General features: G+C 45.3%; 1 protein-coding gene across 1 annotated transcript; it reads left to right on the top strand.

Annotated features, from left to right (window-relative positions):
• The first annotated feature begins 34 nt into the window (after positions 1-34).
• On the top strand, positions 35-17,246 carry CORO1A (coronin 1A). Its single transcript, XM_014063452.2, has 11 exons — positions 35-121; positions 1,237-1,439; positions 4,153-4,275; positions 5,784-5,913; positions 6,010-6,194; positions 8,628-8,747; positions 10,971-11,075; positions 11,208-11,353; positions 12,110-12,167; positions 15,541-15,750; positions 16,325-17,246. Exons 1-11 carry the CDS (start codon positions 52-54, stop codon positions 16,427-16,429), a joined length of 1,455 nt encoding a protein of 484 aa, XP_013918927.2. The 5' UTR covers positions 35-51; the 3' UTR covers positions 16,430-17,246.
• Positions 17,247-18,488: the final 1,242 nt, after the last annotated feature.

Here is an 18,488-nt window from a genome sequence, read left to right as displayed (position 1 = left end):
TCTGTGTGCTGGCCCTTTAAGAGATAGCCCTCCCAGCGCTGTTCCTGGGCGATGGCTTTTAAAAAGCCTGAGCGCTCTATTCCTAATGCATTGTGTGGCACATCAGCTACGGAAGGTGCAGGTGAGTGCACAGGATGTGTGTGCGTGTGTGTAACCGAAAGGATTGGAGTGTGTCTCTGTGTTGTGAATGGGGCTCTTGCTGACAGAGCTATGGGTTGCAAGGAGAATCTTGCGCTGTTGATTTTATCTTGGCTTTAGAACTTCGATGGGCAAAGCACAGAGCCCTGTGTGGCAGGGAGCATACTACTGTATTAGAATTCAGACAGCAGAAGCCCTTCCTCTCCAATTTAATTGGCACTTTGTCTTATTTAGAATTGGGAAGGCATTTTCTTTTCCACCCACATCAGCCAGCAGCCTTGGAAGTGGAATGCCGTTTCATCATTCCATTTAGATGTCATACTCAAGAGAGTAGCTTTCTCCCTCCTGATGCCCAGCTCTCCTTGCTGGGAATGATGGGGGTTATAGTCCAGCACGTGGAACTCCTCATAGAATGGTGAAATAAAGCCTGGGGTTTGGCCAGAGAGATCTGCAGTCCTTTTCCCCAATGGTGAAGCCAACTAGCTAGTCTTTTTAGAAATGTTTATTCCTCAAACGGTTTTCTTCTTGGAGTGGTTGTGAGAATGATATAAATTATCCCATACGCAATAGGCTCAGCTCCATTGAAGAAAATGTGTGGGTTTAAGGGTTGCATCTGTGTTAATTTATTTATAATTCTGAGATCTGGTGGAGCTAATTTGTGAATAAACGACCGGGCTGCATACTCATCTTCTGGGATCTTTGGGGTGGTTGGCCTGCATAAGACTTGAACGCAGCACTTTACTCAGATTTACTGTATTCTGAAGAGCTCTCCTATTCTGTGGGAAGCTTTTGGGCCTTGGAGAGTCTACCCAGGCTGGGGTGTGTGGCTTGCACAATGATCTTCTTCTGCAGCTGCATGACTTTAGAAGCTGCAGCTTTAATCAGATCTTCTTGATCCCAGTTGGTTCTTCTGCTTGGGGTTGGTGCTGGGCCGAGACGGAGAGGCCTTAGCGTGGTTGGCAGGTGGTGAAATGGGGCTCAGGGCCATCATTGATTCACGTGGACGCATGGTTTCAAGAAGGAAGTGGTGCTGCTGGTGGGGGTGGTTGCATGCTCCTAGTGATGACTGTAGGATGTTAACAATGTGCTGTTTTGCAGGAAACATGAGCCGCAAAGTTGTGAGGTCCAGCAAGTTCCGGCATGTCTACGGGCAACCGGTGAAAGCTGACCAATGCTATGATGACATCCGTGTTTCTCAAATGACCTGGGATGGGAACTTTTGCTCTGTCAACCCCCAATTCCTAGCCATCGTCGTGGAGGCCAGTGGTGGAGGAGCCTTCCTGGTCCTGCCATTGTCCAAGGTGACCTCCCCCACCTTCTTAAACAACCCCCCTTGCTTTGAGACCTCTTTCAAAGCTTTTCTGGTTTATCCCATGCCTTCTTCTCAGCAGCGCTCAAGGCAGTGTCTTGCCAAGGGATCCCATAGAAAACTGCAAATCTAACTTCTGCCTTCTCGCCCTTCCTCTGCTTTTTTGTGGTTTTTCTGGGGACTTGCACAGTGTGCAAGAAGGGGGAAGGGATTGGTGGAACTGCTGATTTTTTTTTACCTTAAATGGTTAGGACCTGTTACGGAAATAAGATGAGAAAAAAAAGAAGAAAAAAAAACGAAGAAGAGGAAGTGGCTTTGGTGGCAGCAGGAGGAAAAAGAACCAACATCGGTTGGCAATAATTAAAGTTCTCCTCTGTGCTTTCTCGTGGCGATTCTAGCTTCACACTAAACTCCATTTCTTCAATTGTTGATCCCCAAACTCAGCAATCCTGGTTCTCATCCCTGTGGTCCAACCCATTCAAAAATGAAAGCTTGCAAGTTAGTTCCTCAAGGTCTCCCATCCTCTGTCAATCTGAACTTTATATTTGGTAGCAGAGGATTGGCTTCCTCTCCTGCCTTCTGCAACGTGTAACTTCTCTTCCCCACAGCCAAGTTGTATGTTTTAAGCGTCTCCTTGGGAGGCCGCAGCAGCTACATGAAATTTCCTTCAAATTTGTTGACTACCGTTGTTATGAGTTACTCTAGCCGTTACATTTTTTACCCCTTTCATAACCAAAGTTTAGATGTAGGTCAAGAGAGTTGGTTGCTTTTCCAGACTTCTTTGGCAAGGATCTTGTGCTTGCCCCTAGGATATATCTCATGACTTCAGCATGACATGGAGAAGATTCAGAGACAGCAAGCAATAAACAGTGTGGGAAAGGAGGGGAGGAGGACATAAGAGACAGACAGCATGTAAACCAGGCTGGTGGCCATAAGATCTCTATTCTTTTTCCCATTTGGATAAGTAGCAGTAGATTCAAACCACTGGCCTAATGTTTTTCCTGGATTTCAGGTTGTGAATTCCAGCCTGGTCAGCTTTTGCTTCTTGGAGGCAATGGATGGGAAGGTCATGGAAGGAGAGGGAATGGGGGAAATGAAAACCTTAAAATTAAAATTGTGGAAATTGCTGAAAGGATAGCAAATGGTTGCAAAGTTTCTCATCTGTTGCCTCAGGTGTTTTAAGGGCTTTGCCAACCATTTAAAATAAGAAGTAGAAGCAAACTTTTAAAAAAAGTTTTAAAAAAAACCAGCAGTGAGTCCTGCTTCCAATTCTCTTAACAGAACATCTTCACAAGTGAAAAGTTGTGATTTGCTATGAAAATGATTCAGCATGTTAAGTGTCCTATAAACTGAATAGATTAAAAATAGGGACAACAGTAATGTCTGTGGATCCAGCTACGGTTAAAGGCACAGAAACGGCGCCTTGGTGAAAATTTGGCAACTCTATTGTTATTTTCCCTGAATGCAGAAGGATGTTGGGATTCTGGGAAGGGGGTGGGTTAGATGGCGCTGTGGAAACAGAGATCTATAAACACGTGCCTGCGAGAGAGCTAATTAAAGAAGAAAAATGGGGTGGGCGGGAAAAAAATTAAGAAAGAGATGGAAGGATCTTGGCAGATAATAACTGGAAGTAAAAGAGGAGGGTGCAAAAAATCCAGATGCCTAGTATGCTAAAAGTTTGATCTTGCAATTAGTCTGCTGCATGATTTTTCTGTTTTAAACTTTTAACGTTTGATGATAATTTATCTTCCTGTTAATATATTGTTGGGCAGCAACATGGCTGGGCCTCTGTCTTGTTCCCTCCTTGCTAAGGATCTCCCTCTAGCCCTGAGCCTCTTTGTATCTCTACCATTTCCCCACCCTTTCCAAATCCAAGTGGGATAACTCAATACTGACCTTAAGTAAAACTAAGGTAAAGATTTCCCCTCCAGTTGTGACCGACGCTAGGGAGTGATCCTCATCTCTTGTTTCAGAGCCGAAGAAGCCTGGCATGACTATACACTGAGGCTCATGGAATGCTGTTATCTTCCCACTGGTGGAACCTATTTATCTAGTTGCATTTGCATGCTTTCGAATTACTAGGTGGGCAAGAGCAGGGTCGAGAACAGGAGCTCACCTTGTCATGTGGTGCTTGGGTCCTAATCTGCCAAGTTTCCGGTTGACGAATCCAGAGTCTTAACTGCTAAGCTACTATATACTCGATCCATGCTGACTTTAGCACCCTCAAATTCTGAAGACAGACCTATTTCAGAGTGATTGACCTGAGTAATGCCTTTAGCTATGTTTTGTTTTATAAACCAGAGCTTGTGGTTTTGTGTGAAGCTACATTTTCTATCTCTCATCTGCTGGTAGAGACAGTAAGGATTAAGGAGATCGGGACAGGATGACGCTGGTTAACTTGTACTTGTGATAGGCCTTAAAACTCTGAAGGCATTCTTCCAATTCTGGATGTTTATGGGGGAAATGAATGTGACCAGCCTATTGTCTGCTCTACACTGATTCACCTACACTGATTCAATGAGCCCAGGAATAATTGGATCTCCTGGTTCTCACCATATGGCTTTTATGGGCCATGTTCTCAAAGTAAAATGTCTTATTTATGGAATACAGAAAACGGCACAAACACTGGAAAGTAAGAGTTGCCATTTGAAATAAACTTCTGATGCATCAGAACTAACATTCTCTCTATCTTCCTATTTTTGCAGACTGGTCGCCTGGATAAGGCCCACCCTGTGGTCTCAGGGCATACAGCGCCTGTGTTAGATGTAGAGTGGTGTCCCCACAATGACCATATTATTGCCAGCGCATCCGAGGACTGCAGTGTTATGGTAAGCGGTCAAATTAATAAAAGGAAGAAGGAAAGGGAAGGGACTGGGTTCAGGGCACCAGTGAACAGTTTGCCCAGACACCACAAAGTCAGAGGCACTTTATGTTCCTGAGGACATCATTGGTCACAACCTTGCCTTGTTGCTTACAAGAACATCGTTTAACAATTCTTGCTGGAATTGTTTTCCCTCAAAAAAAAAAAAAAAAAAATCAGGAGTATCCTTATTTATCCTCAAAATAAGGATATTCAATATATTATGCTCCATATAATTATCACAGCCAGAATCTCATTTGCCCAAAATTGGAAACAAAAAACCATTCCCTCAAGTACAGAGATCATAAAAATGGTGCTAGAATGCGCAGAAATGGACAAACTAACAATGTAACTGAGAGATAGAGACAGAGTACTACAAGACATGGAATAGGTGCAGTGGTGGGTTTCAAAAATCGTTCGAACCTCTCCGTGGGTGTGGCCTCCTTTGTGGGCATGGCTTGCCACCCATGTGACCAGATGGCAGTGGCTTGCTGCCCATGTGACCGGATATGAAGATGCCGACGACACTTGTCAGAACCACCTTAAATTATGCACTGGCATGCATAAGAATATGATGTAAACTTGTTTTTTAAAAGGCATCTTTAGTTTGCGTTAAAACAACTTCAACACATGTAATGTTCTGATTGCACCACAAACGTAGTAGTCGTCCTTACCTTTCACAGAGGCACTGAGTTTTATAAATATGAGCATGATAGTGTAGAATAATCATATCCAAGGATCAGTGGTGGGTTTCAAAAAATTTTGGAACCTCTCCTGTAGGTGTGGCCTGCTTTCTGGGTCCACTGGTGGAACTTCTAACTGGTTCGGTAGATTTGACGAACCGGTTCTACCGAATAGGTGGGAACTGGTAGGAACCCACCTCTGAATAGGTGATATAATTGGCTTGAAAAGAGTTGTAAAATCAATGCATAATGATTACATAAAAATATAATAAAAATATAAAGTATATATTCAGAAAGCAATAGAGATGTAAATATTATATAGAATATAATACAGAAGTGACAAGCTGAACGTCCCATTCTGGAAGATAAAGAGGAGTTTGAGAGGGCAAAGAGCAATGAATTGTGGGAGGAAATGAATGACATATATAGACAAGGACGCTTAAAGAAGTATCAAATGGAGGGAAACTTTATCCGAATGGGGAATTTGGACAGCACAGCAAGATTATCTGGGGATTCTTTACCAAGTAATACGCATCACAGTTTGCCTCCTATGCTCCAGAGTCACATGCATGCGATCTGTTCTCAGCAACATTTCAAGGCATCGAACTAGATCACCTCCAAAATATTAAATATATGCCCACTCTTGTCTGGGTCACCTTTAGGACTTGATCACACAGGCAGGCAGGTAGGCCGACGTGAGACAACATAATCTTTCTGGCAAAGTAGGGGGTGTCTTGTCTTTCCAGTCCTCTGACAATCTTCTTTACTTCTTGTCTTGTGTGTGTGTTTTTAGGTCTGGTCGGTGCCTGAAGGTGGCCTTACAAGGTCTTTGAATGAACCTCTGGTGACTCTCGAAGGCCACTCTAAGAGGGTGGGGATTGTGACATGGCACCCAACAGCCCAGAACCTTCTGCTGAGTGCAGGTAAGGAAAATCAGGCCCAAAGATGGGCCCAGGGCAACAACTGCAATCCGCCACCTTCCCATTCATGAGTCTTGTCCTCATCCCATTCTGCTACAGGCTGCGACAATGTGGTGAAAGTCTGGGACGTGAGTGTTGGACAAGCGGCCATTTCCTTGGATGAGTTGCACCCGGATGTCATCTACAGTGCAGCTTGGAACCAGGACGGCTCTTTGCTCTGCACAGCCTGCCGGGATAAGCACGTGCGGCTTTTCGACCCCCGGACCGGGGGCAACGCTGCAAATGTAGGAAAAACTTTCAGTCTCTGGAAAGTCTAAAACTGGCAGGTCCAGGATATAAATTAGATCAATATAATTGTCTGTAGTTAGCAGATTTGTCTGGTCCCCAAAACGGAGTGTCTGCTGTTCTTCTAATGTTGTTTACCTTTGGCCACTTTGGTTAATAGGTATTGAAGATCAACAATGTGGAGAGCAAAGTTTCTAGTCGGCGATGAATTAATTCAGTGATTTATATTTCAAAGTAAACAGTCAGAAGGTTGCAGAAACGTTGCCATCACTTATTCCTTGATTTTTGTACCTTCAAATTCACAAGCATGCTACTTTGACAATGCTTCCTTGCTGGCATTTATCCCTAGCCTTTTGGTCTTCATTTAACTAAAGCATTCATGAGAAAATCTCAGAACCTCTGTAGAGAAAAAGAGAGAGGCAGCACCATAACAAACGAGGGAGAACAGGCTGGGTAATCGCAGAAAGCTTGTTGACTGATGCAAAATCTGAAAATTCAATGAGGCAGAGATTGACTTTGGAATGGTTTATGTGAAAGCCTTAATAGAAGCAATCTGTACAGCTGGACCTTGATTTATACCACATTTGCAAATTGCGTTTGCTAAGCAATGCAACCATTAAGCAAGTCATCACATGACTGGATCCATTTTTGCTACCATTTTTATCATGATTGTTAGGCAACTCGTGGCCATTAAGCAAATCATATGGTCTTTAAGTGAATCCTACTTCCCCAATTGACTTTGCTTTTCAGAAGCGGATTGGGAAGATTGCAAATTGCAGTCATAGGATAGTGAGACAGTACAAGCAAGGTAAATGCAAGCTAGTTGCCAAGCCCCAGATTGCAATCCCATGATTGCATAGGATCGGGTACAATGGTTATAACTTTGGGGATGAGTCATGTCATTTTCCCCATGGCCATCATAATTTGAAACTGTCATTAAACAGTTGTAAGTCGAGAACAACTGTACCATAATAGGTTTTTTTATTTCTTACATGCCTTGATAAATTATTCTTAATAGTATGTTTGTTTATTAGTTTGTTTGTTTATTATATTTATACCCCTTTTCCCCCGAAGGGGACTCAGGGCGGCTCACAACTCAAACCAGGGAAGGGGGATACAGACAAAAAATTAAAAAACGACACATAACAATGCATAATTTAAAACACACAACAGTCATACCATTCGAGATGGGGGCAACAGCTCTTTAGCCCCAGGCCTGTCTGAACAGCCAGGTTTTAGGGGCTTTGCGGAAGGCCTGGAGTGTGGTGAGGGTTCAAATCTCCACGGGGAGCTCGTTCCAGAGGGTCGGAGCAGCCACAGAGAAGGCTCTCCTCCGGGTAGTCGCCAGTCGACACTGGCCGGCGGATGGAATTCGTAGTCCTTGACTTACAATTTATGTGGCTAAGATAGTTGTTTAATGAGTTTTTACCACATTTCCTTGCCACAGTTGTTAAGTGAATCACTAAAGTCATTAACTTAATACCAATAGTCCTCAACGTATTACCACAATTAAGCCCAACATTTATGTTGGTAAGTGAGAAATTTGTAAATTGAGTTTGCCACATTTTACGATTTCTCTTACCACAGTTGTTAAGTGAATCACTGCGGTTGTTAAATTAGTAAGATGGTTGTAAAGTGAATTTGGTTTCCCCCTTTGATTTGACTTGTCAAAAGGCCGTCAAAGATGATAACATGAATCTGGGACTCTGCAACTGTCATAAATGTGAGTCACTTATCAAGCATCTGAATGTAAATCATGTCACCATGGGGATGCTATAATAGTCATAAATGTGAAAAATGGTCATAAGTCCCTTTTTGCAGTGCTGTTGTAACTTTGAACGGTCACTAGATGCACTTTTGTAAGTTGAGGACTACCTATAACACAGTTATTAAGTAAATCTGGCTTCTCCATTGACATTGCTTGTCACAAGGTCACAAAACATGATCACATGACCCCAGGACACTGCAACCATAAATAAATATGAACCTTGCCAAATATCCAAAATTTGATCATGTGACCATGAGACTGCCACAACAGTTGTAAATGTAAAAAACAGGGATAACTCCCCTTTTTCAATGCTGTTGTAACTTTGAACAGTCTCTAAAAGAATAATTGCAAGTTGAGGATCACATGTATTTCTTGTTACTTGCATGCCTGCTTTTAAAGGCCATTTCTACTAGTGGGCATCCTCATGTCTTCCAGATTGATTCATCATGGAGAAATGTTTCCTTTTGTTCAGACAGCATTCCCCTCCCCACTCAGTATTGATTTGGGCAAATGAGATATTTTGTGCTGGGAGAGAAGGCTGGAAAATGACCCAACGAAATGGGATGGTTTCTCACTGTCAAGGAGTGGGTGAGACCTGGTCATTCAGGTATGGACTTCCCTCTGTTCTTGCAAGTCTCATTTTGTTTTATTTTCTCACCCTCAGGAATTGCCCCGTGCCCACGAGGGGTCTCGCCCTGTTCGGGCCACGACTGTGAAGGATGGGAAGCTTTTTACAACAGGTTTCAGCCGCATGAGCGAGCGACAGGTGGCCCTGTGGGATCTGGTGAGCAGAGAGAGTGGAGGATACCTTTACAGGTGTCAAGATTTGAATGGTGGAGGCCACCATTCACGTGATTTGAAACGTGGGCAGCCCTCACCATTCAAATAAGGCCAGTGAGGAAAAATGAGGGCATGGATATTGCCTAAGCCTTGCGTTGAAGGACAAGGTTGCAAGAAAGCCCGTTTCAACATCAAAATCCTCTTCCTTGTACATATTGTAATTCTTTTACAACAAGCAATTTCTTAAAGAATACAAACTAGACCCAAGGACATTGCAAGAGGAAATTCACTCTACTGGTGTAGGGATCTTCTGTATTTTGTATAGGATTTTGAATGCTTAGAGCTAAAGGTAAAGGTTCCCCTCACACATATGTACTAGTTCCTGACTCTAGGGGACGGTGCTCATCTCCATTTCAAAATACTTTTTTTATTTTCCATTTTCATAACATATAATCACATATATACTATTACATAGCCAATATCATATTGTATTAAGTAATAATTACATCAGTTCCTCATGCCATCAACTCCCAGAAAGATAAAAACCAATTATTAGCTCTTCTGCTCTCCATACACCACTTTCTTCTGCCTCTCTCCTCCCCCTCCTTACCTCCTTTCTTCCCTCCATCATCCTTTTCTACTCTACTTCCCCTTCCTTTCTCCTTCTCCTCTCTCCTCATTCCACTCCTCCTTATCCTCCTCATCTTCCCCCCTTACCCTCTCTCCTATCCCTCTCTTCCTATCTTTCTTCTCTCCTCTGCTTCCCACTCTTCCTCTCATTCACTTGGTGTGTTTCAGCTTCTGGGCAAACTCCATTCTATGTTGATGGTATTTATGCTTCCATATCAATATACTTAACATATCTTACTTTTAAAGAAAAAATAAGAGAAAACAGTATAGATGTGCAATCTTATTACTTTAAAATCTAACACCCCTCATCAAGCCTAATATACTTCCCACACCGGAAGTCGGTGCTCATCTCCATTTCAAAGCCAAAGAGCCAGTGCTGTCCAAAGACATCTCTGTGGTCATGTGGCCGGCATGACTAAATGACGAAAGCGCATGGAACACTGTTACCTTCCCACCAAAATGGTTCCTATTTTTCTACTTGCGTTTTTACCTGCTTTTGAATTGCTAGGTTGCTGGGACAAGTAACAGTTGCAGAAGCTGGGGCAAGTGACAGGAGCTCACTACGTTACGGGGCACTAGGGATTCGAACCGCCAAACTGCCGACCTTTCTGATCGACAAGCTCAGCTTCTTAGCCATTGAGCCACCGCCTCCCTTTTGAATGCTTAACATGCTTCATTTACTATCCAAGTCTTTAACAACAGCCCTGTAAAGCAGGTCAGTTATGATGCCCTGTGATTGATGGAGGGGCAGGCTGAAATTCTGCCCAGAGAATAAGAGGTTCTTGCTCAGGTGTCTAAATAATTATTCTTTTTTTTGGAGGGGTGTACCTTTATGTCAGTCTTGAATCCTAGTGACTGCCTAGACAAGTCCCTCAGTTTCCTTGGCAAGATTTTTTCAAAGTAGTTTGCCCTTCCTTCCTTCTTAGGGCTGAGAGTGAACGACTGGCCCAGGGTCAACCATCCGGCTTCATGCCCAAGCTGGGACTAGAACTCACGATCTCTCAGTTTCTAGCCGTGCCTTAAAACCAGTACACCACACTGGCTCTTTCCGTTGTTCTTTAGATCACAGAAACCCACAAGTATGTTTTGTAAGAACTTTATGATTTTTCTGTGAGTAGAACGACCAACGAATGAGAATATCTGTAGTTCAGGTATGCAATGAGGTGTCCTTGGTGCTCTCTGAGCTTGCTTGTTTTCTTGCAGACGTTTCATTAGTTTCAAGTAGAACTACAGCTAAACTGTAAGTGTCTGTGAGGAACTGGTAAGGAAATGGGGAAGGAGTGCAGGAGTGGATGAGATGAGGCCACAGAGCCCGGACATAGAAAGGAAGCAAGCAAATGTTCTAAGGAGATTTTGTCTTAATTAACTCAGTGTAACTCTGGCTAAGAATTTACTCTGAATTTTCAAGACTTTTATTCCAGACTAACACTACAAATGTCTTTCTAAAATCCTTCCTTCTTTCCTACTTTCATTCCTTCCCTCTTTCTTTCTTTCTTTCTTTCTTTCTTTCTTATTTATTTATTATTTATTTATTTATTTATTTATTTATTTTCTTCTCTGTCTCTCCCTCCCTCTTTTTCTTTCTTCCCTCTAATAGAGAAATCCTGAGGAACCATTGACACTTCAGGAACTAGATACAAGCAGTGGTGTGCTCCTGCCTTACTATGACCCAGACACCAACGTGGTTTACCTGACTGGCAAGGTGAGTCCTGGGTGCAGGGGAAAGACTGGCAGTGCCAAATGTAGAAGGAACATTTTGGATGAGCTCAGCAGGGGTTCACATGAGAAGTTCTTTAATCAGAAGAAATTCAAAAAACCTCAACATCCACTGCAGGGTGACAGCAGTATCCGGTACTTCGAGCTGACTGGCGAAGCGCCCTACGTGCACTATTTATCCATGTTTACTTCCAAGGAGTCGCAGCGAGGAGGGGGATGGATGCCCAAACGAGGGCTGGATGTCAGCAAGTGCGAAATTGCCAGGTAGAGAATGTGTGTTTTTCTCCCCTGCTTCCAGAAAGAGCTTCACAGGGATGTAATTAGGGATGGGCTGCTATAGGTTCACCCGGGTTCTGGAGAACCCGTAGCTAAATGTTATGGCCGGTTTGGAGAACATCCAAGTTCCACCCCTGGCTGGCCCCCCACAACCTCTCCCCTCCCCACCCAGGAGTCTCCATGCGGCCCGTTTTGGATGCGAGGTAAGTGCAGGGCCCACGCAGAGGCTCAGGGAGGGGGAAAACGGCCCCCCAGAAAGATACGGAAGGCTGGGAACAGGCCCGTTTTTGGCCTCTGGAGGACCTCCAGAGCCTGGGAGAAGCAGTTTTTGCCCTCCCAGAAGCTCAAAGAAACCCTCTGGAGCCTGGGGAAGGCAAAAACCTGGCCCCCGCTGTGGTACAGGAGGCCGACTAGGCCACGCCCACCCAGTAACTGGGCAGAGAACCTATTGCTGAAATTTTGGAAGCCCACCCCCGAATGTAACTGGTCTCCTCCCCCTATTTATCCCCCCCCCCCCCACCAAACATTGGTATTAGGCGAAGATGACAACTAGCAACGGTACAGAATCTCTGCAAGTTTCCTCCCTAAATAGAAAACTGACACTTTCTTACATCCTGTTGCAATCCATTACTCAAATTCCTTGGGCCAAGGGAAAATAATGCCTGGGACTTTTTTTTGTCTTAGATGAGACTCTTCCAAAGATTTTCTTTCTCCTTCCTTGAATAGTTTTTTTATTCCTTCTAGATTTTACAAACTACACGAGAGGAAATGTGAGCCCATTGCTATGACGGTGCCCCGGAAGGTAAGAGTGGACCGACCCTTTACGATCGGTAGGAAAAGACATTGGGAGAACAACTGAAAAATAAGTTCATAGCGAAGGGCTGGTTCCTCTTTGAGCCTAAGGAACCATCTTCCTAGGAAGCTACATTAGCACCATTCATCCGCTTAGGTGGGTGTCATCTGCTTCAGGGTTGCCAGGGGTTGTGTTTCTTGTGGATAATTTTGTGGGGAATTGCATACCGGCAGGAACCAACCTCCTCCTTTTCTCTTCTTTCCCTGTCCAGCAGCTTGCCAAGAGGATGAACTGATTGCTTTTTTAAATTAGGCTGAGGGCCACAGGTTGGTCAGTGCTGATCTGTAGCTCTCCAAAGTTTCAGGTAGAAGCATTACCTGTGCGCGAAGCATGCGCTTTGCTAGAGAAGTTGTTCCTTATCATGACTTGCTCTGCTTTGGCTTCTTCCTTGCAATTAAATCTCTGCTGGAGAGGAATAATTTCGCTGCCTCAATTGTCTGGATCGTTTTTCGTTCTGGGCACAGTAAAGAGTACAGGTAGCCCCAGGGGTGGGTTTCAACCGGTTCGCGGCGGTCCCCGCGAACCGGTTGGTCGGCAAACCCGGAAGTAAGTAACTTCCGGAAACGGCGAAGGGCGCACCCGCCCGTCCGCGTTCCTTACCCGGTTTTGACGAGTTCTGCGCTTCCACGCATGCGCAGGACGCATACAGCGCCTGTGCAATCCTCCAGGAGCAGCTGGAGCATCGCACAGACACTAGTATGCATGCGTGCACTGCGCGCGTGCACGAGGATGCCGCCGGCCCCGTTCCAACCGAACCGGTTGGAACGGGGCGAGAAACCCACCCCTGGGTAGCCCTCAACTTGTTTTACAAAGGTTGTAAAATTAGGCAAGGTCATACGATGACCGTCACAACTTACAACCCAAATTATGGACTCAATTATGGCCATCTGTTATGTTGGTGATAAAGCAGTTTGCTGTGTGACTATTCCTTATTTTACTTCTCTTTTTTTTTTGCAGAAATCCTTAATGTGGCAGTCATTAATTGGTGGTTGTTGAGAACCCATTGTTTGCTACAGAGCATTTTTTGCAAGAAACCGGGAGTAAATGCTGGTTTCCACCAAAAACATTGTTAACAGGAGCCAATCTGGGTCGGTCACCAGAAGCAGAGGTTTCGTTTCCTGAGCTTTCAGATTCGTGTTGGAGTCCATCTTCAGGGAACTTCTCTCTAGCCTCCAGCACGAGTCTGAAAGCTCGGAAACCTCTGCTCCCGGTGACCGACCCAGATTGGATCCTGCAACATTATCCAGGGTCATGTACATTTGCCTTTGTTCGAAAAAAATTGCAAATCATGGTCATGTGACCAGAGGCTATTGCAAACTGCTGTAAATGTGGGCCAGTTGCCCAGCGGCCCAAATGTTGTCACATGATGGGGGTGGGGAGGATATTAGAACTTTGCATTTGGATAATGCGCGGCTTTTTCAGGGTCTATTGTAATATTGAATGGTTGCTAAGCGACAGGTTGTAAGTCAAGGACTACCTGTATAGAATTACCTGGCCTCAACATAATTATGACGGAAGGAAGGATTTCTTGGGCATCTAGGCAAACACAAGCTGGGAAATTTAATAAGACAGCAGTAAGGCTGACAACTGGGGGAAAGAATTCCTTGATTTACTTGGAAGAGTGCAACAGAACGGGTTCACAGGTCATGCCAAGTAGTGGCTTTGTTAAAGAGGGTTGGTTGAGCAAATGAGAATGGCTGGGTGCACACTTAAGAAATCAGTTTACAAAACAGAACTGCTAGTTCATACAATATGCTAAGCTGAAACTCAGCAAACATATAATTCATGGTATATCCCAATGTTGGCGAACCTTTTTGGCACCAAGTACCAAAACGGGAGCGCACAGGGTGGGACACACACAAGCGCACAGGGTGGGACACACACCACCACACACACACACACACAATCACACAGAAGTAAGATCCTTGGCACATAGCACGGGAGCACCAAACAAAGACAGTGTCTGCAGCTGAAGCTTACTTTGCTAAACAGAATTGCGCGCATGCATGTAGGTCCACTGGTCTTCCAGTTTCTGCATGCATGCCCGTGCTAAAGACCTGCTGTGGCGCAGGAGCCAGGGAGCTGCTCTTCTGGTTTCTGGCACGTCCACATGCGCAAAGACCAGCACATGTACACATTGGAACTCAGGAGAACAATGGCGACGGCTGGCATGCTTGAAGATAAGGCTCTGCATGCCAATTCCGGCACGCATGCCATAGGATCGCCATCACGGGTATATGGTTTTGTGTGAATCGAGCCATTGCAGTAAAAGGAGCCTTATGAAGCCTATATATTCTTGATTTAGGAATTTTGTAGTCATAAGATGGGGAGTGGATCACCACTCAAATTTTTCCCAACCCGATACATTCCAAATATGTTGCATTTCTGGTCCAATAACTTTCTAGGCAGCCTGTTTATTAGTCATAGTTGGTAAAGAAGACTTCTTGTTTCTGGGACAATACAGTGCTTGGCAGTCTCTGCTACCATCTAATCTATCACTGGATCTTTTGGGTTGATTGTGCTTTTTTGTGCTTTCCTCCTGCTTTCGATCTAGTGGCATTTTTTTTTTAAATAGCTAAGTGCACCAATTCACCAAGAGAGCTCATCTGTTCCAAAATTATGAGTCTTGATTCAACACATACAACTTTTATCCCGGAATAAAAGTTGCAAAGCCACCTTCTCAATTTCTTGAGATAGCTGTAGCCATTTGCCCACTGAACAAGCAGCTTTCCTTTCTGTATCTTCACAATCTTCTAAGCAATTGTTTAATTAGCCCTCAGGCTGGATTTGGCTCCTGGTGGCTATACAGGTAGTTCTCAATTTAAAACAGTTTGTTTAGTAATTGTTCGAAGTTACAACAGAACTGAAAAAAGTGACCTGTGGCCATTTTTCACACCTAGGATTGTTGCAGCAAAGCCACCCACCCTGGTCATGTGATCAAAATTCAGAGGCTTTGCAATTGATTCATATTTATGATGGCTGCAGTGTCCTGAGATCATGTGATCTCCATGCAAAGTCAGTGGGGAAGCCATCCTCACTTAACAACTGTGTTTCTAACTTAACAACTGCAGCAATTCACTTAACAACTGTGACAAGAAAGGTCGTAAAATGGGGAGGAAAGACTCATGTTCTGCTTAGCAATAGAAATATTTGGCTCAACTGTGGTCATAAGTCGAGGACTACCTGGACCAAAGCTTGCCCCGAATAGAATGCTTACATTTGGGGTGTGCGGTGAGAGGCTGAACTTCTGTCTTTTAATCTGGATGGAAGAGGCTCTTGCTGGCTGTAGTGCTGAGCCTGTGTTTTTGTATGGATTCTGCAGTCAGACCTGTTCCAAGAGGACCTGTATCCTGACACAGCTGGTCCAGATCCTGCCTTGACTTCAGAGGAGTGGCTAGCAGGCAAGAACGCAAGCCCAATCCTCATTTCCCTCAAGGATGGCTACATTCCCCAGAAGAGCCGAGAGTTCAAAGTCAACCAGACTCTCCTGCAGGGGCCCAAAAGAAGTCCACACGAAAGGACACAGCAAGGGGTAAGGAGGAGAAAACCCAGAGGTCTAGATTAGGTCTTCTGGGATATTTGGTCCAGGATTGGCCTTGACAAGCCATTGGCCTTCATGGTCCTCACCTTCTTCTGGAAGACCACCCAATGTTCTGTACACCTTTGTGGATGGAGGGGAGGGGTGTCTATAACCCTGAGAGAAGTATCTGCCTTTTGTGGTCCTTCAAGGCTTTGGGGAGATATACCTGATGACCTGACATTACTGGAACAGCCCAGCTTTTTAGCCTTTGCCCCTTAAAGTCTTATAAATGGGAGAATCTGGGCCAATTTCAAGGATTTTGAAAAGATCCCTGTTCTCTACTATTGGTAGGGATATCGTGATGTTCTAGTTAGGCACCCTGAAATCATATTTTTTAAGATGATGATATGCCGGAATGAAGATTTGCATAGGGTTAGTGGGGAAATTTTAGAACAATGCCAAGTAAATGCTTGGAGTCAAAATTGTAAACGAAGGGAGTCACAGCAAGTACTTTTTCTAAATAAGATCTGCTCTTTAAGTCTTATCAGTAATCATAATAAAATTAATTACATAATGTGTCCTTTAGGGCCCAACTTTAGAACAGTTCTCAGAGGACCTGAAACGACTGCAAATTTCTGTGTCGGAACAGGAGCGACGCATCTTGGAGCTGGAAAGGATTGTGAAGGAATAGTTTCTCCCTCTCTGCCTGGTCTGGTACTTCATGAGCCAGAATCAGAGGTGGTATTTAGCTGGTTCGGACCGGTTTGGCTGAACCGGTAGCAGAAATTTTAACTGGTTTGTCGAACCGGCAAATACCACCTCTGGCTGGCCCCACCCCCACCCGTCTGGTTACCGGTCGCCCTGCCCGCCTGCCCACCCACTGCTTGCCCCGCCTGCCCCCTCACCCCACCCGCTTGCCACTCACCCCATCCAGTCACTCCTGTGTGTGGGTCCTCGCTTGCGCATGCGCAGTCTCTGCTCTAAGTTGCCTGCCTAAGCTGCTTCCCACGTGGTGCGTGCCTGCTGTGTCCCAACTGAGTGGTCCTGATCTGCCTCCTCCTGCCTACAGGTAAGCCTGCGAGTCGCCGTAGCCCTCCTGTCCCCGGAGCTTGTCACACCCCTGTCCCCAGGCTCGCCCCGAAGCCTCTGCCTGCTCGCCTTGCCCGGGTAATGCGCCATTCCCTGCCTTTGGCCTTGCTGCAGAGATTACGCCTGCTCACCACTCACCTTGGCCGGGTCAGGGAACGCCTCATTCCCTGGCTCCAGCGTTGCCCCGGGCCTCTGCCCACAGGCTGCCCGCATGCCCTCCGCTTTGCTCATCTTCCGTTCTGAAGGACCACCTCCAGAAGCCTCCAGCTGCCAGTAGTTTTCGGCTGTCTTCTGAGCTGTTCTGCTGCGACGCCATCTGTTTGGCATAGCAGGCTGTTCTCCTGGCAAGGTCTGGCTGTAAGTGGCACTGGCAGGCAATGGGGTGCATGTGCATGGCCAGCGCGAAGAACAGGGCGGTGATGGTGGGGCTTCATTTCACGCCTTTTTTTTTGGGGCCAGTAGTTTTTGGCACAAAAAGCCTGCAGCTGCTGCTGTCAGCTCAGTTTCAGCTGGCAAAGAGGCAGCGGCTGGAGGCTTCTTGTGCCACAAACTACAGGCCGAAAAAAAGGCCTGAAGGCCATCACTGCCGTCGCTGCCCTGTTCTTTGTCAGCTGCGCATGTGCACCGCATTGTCTGCCATTGCCCCTCATGGCCAGACCAGGCAGAGAACGGCCTGCTGTGCTGGAGGGACGGTGTTGCAGCGGAGCTGCTTGGAAGTCAGCCGCCGCAGTCTGTTAAGGTACTTCAAGATGGAGGGATGGGGGGAACTCTAAAGGGACAGGCTGCAGGAGGTGCCTTCCGAGCAGCTCTGCTGCAAAGGGAGGCAGAAAAGTTTGGCCAAGTCTTCTCCTCCTTCTCGGGCATACACACAGAGCGTACACACATCTCGTAGCGCAGTCCCTGCAAGTCCCTCCAGTGCCGTGATATATGTGGCTGTTTGCTTTGTGTGTATGAGGCCGAGGAGAGAAGCAGCCAGATTGAATGCTTAGCAGGAGAAGTCAGGTTGAACGCTAGGAGACTTGGCTGAACTTTTCTGCCAGTTCTGTGGCTGTGGCTTGGTGGTGGTCACGTGACTGAGTGGGCATGGCCAACAATGTCACTCACAGCAAGATGCCGCCCCATGAACCCCCACCAAGCCACGCCCACAGAACTGGTAGTGAAAAAAATTGAATACCACCACTGGTCACAATGGACTTTTTTTCACTGGCCTTTTAAAGTCCCTTTAATATTTTTTTTTAATGGGTGGATCCTCAGGGCATTATTAAGATTCATCCACCCTAATCTCAGGGCAGAAACTCAGTTTGTCTATTCCAGAGCCCTTTTTCTGAGTTAACAGATTCCACCTGCAAATATACGAAATATACATCTTTGCTTAGCCTTGGTGAAGGCATTCAGGATGATAGCTCATCTATTTACAACCTGTAGGCTTGTATCAACCAGGCCTTCAATTCTGGATCTTTGCTTTCTGGTTCCTGCTCTGCTTTTCTCCAAAGAAAACAGATTGTCTTCCTTTGGATTTTTTTAAAAAAATGCTGCATATCCCCTTACTTAATATTTTGCTTTTGAGGGCATGGTTGGGGGTGGTTCTCTTGTTTTAATAGGGCTAAAATATTTAACTGATTGATTAAGCATTTGGATCGACAGGTATGCATTTTAATTGG

Source organism: Thamnophis sirtalis, unplaced genomic scaffold, assembly GCF_051295495.1.
Source record: "Thamnophis sirtalis isolate CommonGarterSnake01/CBP01778 unplaced genomic scaffold, rThaSir2_p1.2 scaffold_4, whole genome shotgun sequence".
Lineage (NCBI taxonomy): Eukaryota > Metazoa > Chordata > Lepidosauria > Squamata > Natricidae > Thamnophis > Thamnophis sirtalis.
The sequence above is the reverse complement of the archived record's forward strand: the minus strand, read 5'-3'. Positions and strand labels throughout refer to the sequence as shown.